Source organism: Pterocles gutturalis, unplaced genomic scaffold, assembly GCF_000699245.1.
Source record: "Pterocles gutturalis isolate BGI_N339 unplaced genomic scaffold, ASM69924v1 scaffold39832, whole genome shotgun sequence".
Taxonomy (NCBI): domain Eukaryota; kingdom Metazoa; phylum Chordata; class Aves; order Pterocliformes; family Pteroclidae; genus Pterocles; species Pterocles gutturalis.
In genome coordinates, this window is record NW_010114182.1 from 6,969 (window position 1) to 14,103 (window position 7,135).

Consider the following 7,135-nt stretch of genomic DNA (forward strand, 5'->3'; position numbering starts at 1 on the left):
TTTTACCTATTAACCTGACTTCATCTCAACATGAGTTGTTCTTGCTTTTGCCCTTTGGATTCTTCCCCCTGTCCTGCACAGGGGAGTGAGCAAGCAGCCCTGGGGGCTCAGGGGCCAGCTGGCCTCAACCCCCCACAAAAGATGACACAGGTGACAGCTGTGTCCGCAAATCCACACCGGGAAGCAAGCACAGAGGCACTAGTGGTGGGCACAGGAGGGGAAAAGGGTCTCGCTTCTCCCCAGTATGGATATTCCACATGCTCATACTTTGTCCCAAACTCCATAGACCTGAAGTAGTCCTTACACCCTTAGTAACACCAGTGCAAAAACACAGGTACTACTGCAGGCGCTGTTTGGGAATAACAACAGTGTAATATTTCGGGATTTGACACAAAGGAGGAAACAGAAAAATGCAGCATTTTCAAGTATTTGTTTATTATGCAAGTTTATGATCATCTGAAAACACTGATGTATTAAAGACCAAGATGGAAACTTTAGCTCTGGAGCTTGTAAGAACACCTATTTTCAACCACTGATACAAAGGCCTGCTCTACACTGCAAGAGGCATATTTTAAAAACACTGCTCAGTATCAAAAAAAAGTTAATAAATAATTTACAGTGATCCAGAACAAAAAATTATGGAAATCCAACAGAGATTTGAGAGAGACAGCTCTTTAGAACTTGCAAACCTTTACAGTAATAGAAGTCTCCCATCATAAGACAGGCAGTGCAAAATCACTGTCAAAAATTACATTTTACTGCTGGGCTGTTCTGAAGGACTGCTGCTGTCTAAAGTCTTGGATGAGCAGTCTCTGAGGACTTCCAAAGAACTTGTGATATCCAGACTTTCAGAAGAAGCGGGTCTACACCCTTCTGTAGAACTGATGATGTCCAAAGTTTTGGAGGAACGGGCACTGTAGCCTTTCGTACTGGCATCTCTTACAACTATCTCCTGCGCGGATGTAAACGTTAACGGAACAAAGCCCTCGCTGTCCACTGTGAGAACAATCCAAGATGAACCTGTGAAGACATGTAAATGTCTAAGTTCCTGTAATAGGTATGTTTAAGGTATGAAACATATTTCTTCTAAAATTAAAAGTTAAATGCTTCTGCACCTTTCCAGTTTTTCTAGCAAAAAAAAAAGTATAGGGAGATACAGGTTGTATAATCTCAAAAATAAAGGACAGTTAACAACTATGTGAAACAGCTTCTGACCAATTTTGCCACTAGGAGACAAGACTACAATCAATGCATGCTTCAAATAAGGAGGAAGAATGAAATTCTGAACAGAATTCATAAGCTTCTAGGCTTGGTTTTAATTAGGTATGCACAAGCTACTTCACATTGCTTAAGCTCTGCAGATGCTGTACAAAGCAGGCATTTATTAAGTTAAATGACAAATAAAAAAAATGAGAAACAGCTTCTGTTATGCAATTTGAATATAATTAACTCCATTAAATACGAGGAGGGAATACTGTACAAAGCCTGTGTCTCTGGTCTGTTTGCTGTCTGACTTCACATCATCATGATCATTATTTTACCATTTGAAACTGTTTACTGAATCAGAAACACCGACTTCTATCAATTCATATAAACCAGAAAATTTTCCTACTTGCATCCATCAAGTTGATGAAGAAACAAAACAGAGCTTGTGGGGGTGAGGGAATTCAGAGAAACATTTACAGCTGTTTGTACAGTTACATAATGTAACTTCATGTCACAAGTAAGGTCATGAGACGATTGTAGCTTAAAAGCACGCAGCCCGTTAATCTTTTGGCTTAATATCTCATTTGGACCAAACTTGAAAATCAATACAAGTCAGGAATTTGAAAATACCATTCCCACTTTGCCTATTTATCTTGTAATATATGTAAAATTAATAAAGAACCCTACTGTAACACTGTTTGCTTTTAAAATTGATCTAGTGAGGCTAGTCCTGTGCATGATGATTTCTCACTCCTGGGTAACCAGTTCTGTTAAGTTTACATTTTTAAGATAAAAAGGCAAAGTCAAAACTAACACAGGTAATGGGGACATTTTTCTTGCCTGAAAGAGAAGTCATTCAAATCTTAGAGCTCAAAATAAAATTCCAGTTTGAAAAATTAAGTCATTAACATCTACAAAACTGCCTGCTTTTGTACGAGGTGTATCTACTAGGCGTTTCTGGGTTGTGCCACATTATTAAAGTAGTCACTGTTCCAGTACAGGTGACAGATCCTGCAATAGGAAAACTACTAAACTAACGTAAGACAGCAGTAAGAACCTTTTCAAGACTGACCTGATAGAACTACAGTTTTATCTAGGCATTGGAGTACTAACCATATCCTAGTAACTATTTAAAGAAAAAATAAAACTTGCACAGTGGCAAGAACAGCAGCCTCAAGTCTGGGATACTTGCCCAGTCATCTGCAGGTAGGCAGGCAGCAGACACAGCAGGCAAGTAGCTGGAAGATCCTACACAGAATCTATGTAGTAGTAAGAGAAACTGTATTTTTTTTTCCTCTACAAACTCTTCTTAAAGGAGATCAGATGCTGAAACTACAGATTAAAATATAGAAAACTGTACTCCAAACCCACCAGTCAACTCTAACCTCCTCATTACTTGGACTTCTTGATTTAGAATAGCTGAAAATATAAATAAAATAATGGTGACAGTAACTTTCCTATCTAACCAGCTACCTGATAAGGGGGTATCAATACATAACAGTTTGCTCATTTTTGTTATACTGTAAAGATTCTTCTCAGTAAAAGCCCAGAGAAGAATCTTTATGAAACAAATGAGCAAACTTTTATTAATAATCTTTCATTATTTATTCCTTGGGCTTTTTCCAGATGGGATTATGCATACTCCTGCTGCTGAGAATGTTACATGTGTTTGAAGTGTTTGAATTACTGGATAATTACAACATACCGTGTTGCATTTCTACCAGAGAGAGATTGAATATCTGCTGGACTATATTTAACCGGAGTTTACCACCACAAAGAATAACAGCTCGTCTTTCATCTGAATCACTTCTGGAAAGCTGCTTCTGTAAATTCAAGAAAGAATCATTAGATACAGTGATGTATATTTACACAGTGATGTCAAAATGGCATTAATCAAACCAGGATCACAGACTGCTGCAGCATCTACAGAAAGTAGCTCCATTCACTCAGACCCATTCGCAACATTTACACTTTACAGTCTCAGCCCTCAAAGAGACAGTCTGTCAGTGACAGCAGCAGGTAACTGTGCTGATTCAGCATGTGGCAGAACAACAGGAGTGGAAATCAGACACTGCTGCCGAAGAAATCATGAGCTTCATCCACAGCGCAATCCAGGCTCTCATCCTACCACCCCGGAGGGACATTTCCCTGGGGAGTCTGTAAAGCAGCAGGTTTTCTGTCCTTCCCCCTCCCTGATCCCCAGCTTGAGGTGAGAACTCCTGCCCAAAGATGTCTGGGACAAGGAACAGACTGAAGAATCAGAAGGGCTTGTCTGTCTCACCCCTGATCATCACGTCCCAAGCCTTAAAATCCAAAAAGCGTCTTACTGAGGGAAACTTTCACTATTCAGAGTAATGCCCCATATAGAACTAAGATTTCAGAGAGCTAGAAAAATTAGAGTTATTACAATTATAAAGTGTTTACAATGGAAAATAACGAAGACAGAGAGGGCATGATCTAGAACCTACAATTTTAATGCTACAGAAGTTGAGAATAATATTTTTTGCAATAATAAAGCTGAGAAATAAGAGTTTATTGCATGGAAAACGTCAGTTTAGATGACTTTGAATATTGACTTAAGGTTTATTAATCTGACTTCTAGAAGACACCCAGCAGATTTGTGCCATGTTTTGATTATCGGGTAGCTTACGCTTTCTAGTGTGAGATGTGGAAGTATCTTCTTTCAGCCAAGAAAGTGTCTTTCACATAAAATTTGATTTTAAATCTGTTTTTAAGCTACGTTAATGGAATTATCTGTTGTGTCCCTAAAGGTCTCTTTCTTTCTCTGATGGTGCTCTCAGTACTAATTAGCAACATTGCAGTTTCAGAGCCAAAGCATTTTTCCATTTTGCTTCAGTCTCCATTATTTCAGCTGTCCTCACAGCACCACGGGAGATCAATACCAATTCCTGTACATGGAAATTTTCCCTTGTCTATATTTCTAAACAGAAAGCTTCAGAAGTTGCCTAGGAAAAACATGACCTGCAACGGAACCGTTGCACGTGGGTTCTCTGGAGTCCCCCAGCCCCTGTGCAGGAGAAGGTACAACTGCCAGGGTCAGAGCCAGTGCGTGGTGGGGACAGGGGGCTGCACACGCCTGAACATGACATTGCTTTAACAACACTAAAGCCTGCAGAGCAATGGGACTTGTAACATTAGTCCCACCTGCAGGAACAGGGTGTAAAACTAATCCTATTGACCGTTACATGATAATGGTCTTTTTATCCCCAGAAATGCTCTGGTTTTACCGCTGGTACAGACAGCTGTGCAAGAAAGCGCTACTACAGCATCCACCTGAAATGGCAATAATTTTAAAGATAAAGTTTAGTTTAAAATATTATCTGAAATATTTCCCTCATTCTATCTCCTGTCAGAGAAAAATAAAAATACAGGGTTTTAAAATAGGGACTGAGATACAATTACAGGAAGGGTAGGGAGGAAGGACAGCAAAAGCAAGCCAGGATTATGTAAAAGCATAAATAAGTCCAAATAAGACTCCCATCGGATTCACCTGCATGCAGCAAGATCATTCACATGTACCAAATTTGCACATACTAAACGTTCGCGGGATGTCATCCTCCCTGTGCATAATCCAACGAGTTCATGCCTTAAATCCATACAAAGACTATACATCCATAAACAGATTTTAACAGGTTTTATCATTAAGGCTTCCAAAATTAAAATTACCTGGCAGGTGATGTTAATAAAAGAGGGTTCCTGAGAAGATGGGTACGCTGGAAGGTTTCTCTTCCCAGATTTTAGCAGCTCAGTTAACTCACAGAGATGATGCTGTAATTCTGTGAAGTTACCAGACAGTTTTTCTACATTTTTTGAAAAGTAACTCGCCTCCTTTTCACTTAGTAGGTTATTCTTGTAAGAATTTGGTATTTTGGAAACTGCATCTGCCTGCCTTTTTGGAGATGTCGGCTTGTCAGCAAACGCCAGTGATGCAGCAGACAGCGCCACAGTCCGATTAACTGGTTCGGCATCGAGAGACTCAATAGCTGGAGGAAAATTCAGGGAAATCTTTTTATCTTTGAGGCCACCCTTGTTCAGCAAGCTTTGTTCATAAACAGGACTCTTAATTTCTTCAATGAGTTTCCTTCTGCTGGTAGGGGACCGAATGGCAGCATGATCTGGTATCAAGAGTCCACGGCTGAGAGGGTGAACATCTGTGGAGAGATCATGAAGTATATTTGAAAGGTTCGAACTGGAGCTCCCACTAACTGATGCAGATGCTGAAGGGCCCATTTCAAATATTAGTTCCTTAATCATCAATCGGATCATATATTTGTCTGATCTTGAAGAGGGAAGAAACGCAGGGTCAGTGAATTTTTGTCTTCCAACTAGTATCAGTAATAATTTATTGGTCAAGAAGCACAAACCCTTTGGTTTTTCATTTTTCTCTAGCTGAATTTGTTGAATATTGGGTAAATTGGATGAAGTCAGTGAGTAGACTAAAATAACGTTACAAGTATTAGAGGCAACCGATACAGTTTGAGTTTTGGGGTCAAATGCCATTATATCAGGAACCAGAATGCCTGGGATGCTAACTTTTTTGGTAGAGGTAACCTTTCTTTCAAAAGTCACCAAGATGAGATGTGAAGAATCTTGGCCACTTCCCGTGAGGTAGTCCTTGGGCCTCAGATGGAGAAGAGGACTGGAATCAGCACCCTGCTTACTAGAAAGTATGTGAGTCAGATCCACAGGAGATGTAACAACAGACAAGGGCTTCTCCGAGTCCTGGGATTTTTTCCCCCCATCCATGGAATACTCTTCCTCACCACACAAGCTGGACTGTGAAGGGAAGGACTCTGTTTCGATGCTCGCTGGAACTTCAAACGCAACACCAGCATTTAAACCACAGATCTTGTCTAGAGGAAGCTCAGTGGCAACAGCAACTTGGAAATTCAGAGTAGCTTCCACAGCACAGATGTAGCCTCCTACATCAAAGACTGGGCAAAAAGCACAAGCGTTCAGTGTTTTCTGAGCATCATCCCAAATATAAGAATGAAGGGCACTGCCTACCCCCACTACTAAGCGACTGCCTTCCTTGGTCCAGCAAGCGCAGTGGATGAGACCGCTGCCTTTAATATCTGCTTTAATTCTGGAGTTGTTGAGATGCACAGAGTGTAAGACAGAGGCATCCCGCGTAGTCAGCACAGCCAAGATCTCCTTCTTCGGATGCCACACACAGCCTTGGGGGAGCACTGGAAACGTCTCGCTGATGTCACATATCTGAGAAACTAAGAGCTTATTTCTTTCTGCACCATTAAAACAGAGCTGCCAAATGGTGATGTGCTTTTTATGTTGAACAGCGAGCAGAGCCGGGGCATCAGGAGGACACGGGCCCCAGTAGAGTCCATGGACATGCTCAAACTGACCGACAACACTTGAGTCACCGAATTTTGGTTCTCCATTATGAAGGTGTAAGGAAGTTAGTATCACCTGTTTCCCATCTGTCCAGGCAATACCATGCACAGGGTGAATCGCTTGGTATAAGGCATTAAGGCCAGTTCTCAGAAGTTTCGCCTTTCCTAGCTCCATGATTTTTAATATGAGACATCTAAATAAATCAGAATTAAAAGAAAAAAAATTATTGTAGAAGATAGAGGACAACACCTGTATGATTATATAGCTTATGACCCTGCCAATGCTTGACTCTTCCTTCCAGTCAAGTCAATATACACATAATGTTTATCTATGCTTAGCCCCAACCCTAGATTTTTTTGTCTATGATGTTTCCACAGTGAAATGCAATTTTAAGAGAAAAAAAAACTTTGCTGTTTACATAGGCTTAGTCTGCTGCATTTTCATCACAAGACCAGTCCTTTCATTCTAATCAACAGGTTGCTCCTTCTCAGAATATTTTCAAATTACTTTAGTATTAAAAATTCTCAAAATATCACCTCTAACTCAGAGCTTCACA

At 40.4% G+C, this 7,135-nt stretch overlaps 1 protein-coding gene across 1 annotated transcript; it reads right to left on the reverse strand.

Moving 5' to 3' along the window:
- Window positions 1-418: 418 nt before the first annotated feature.
- On the reverse strand, window positions 419-6,776 carry LOC104459804 (WD repeat-containing protein C2orf44 homolog). The gene is made up of 3 exons (XM_010074759.1): window positions 4,894-6,776; window positions 2,912-3,029; window positions 419-1,020 (listed from the first exon to the last, which is right to left on the reverse strand). Exons 1-3 carry the CDS (start codon window positions 6,751-6,753, stop codon window positions 749-751), a joined length of 2,250 nt encoding a protein of 749 aa, XP_010073061.1. The 5' UTR covers window positions 6,754-6,776; the 3' UTR covers window positions 419-748.
- Window positions 6,777-7,135: the final 359 nt, after the last annotated feature.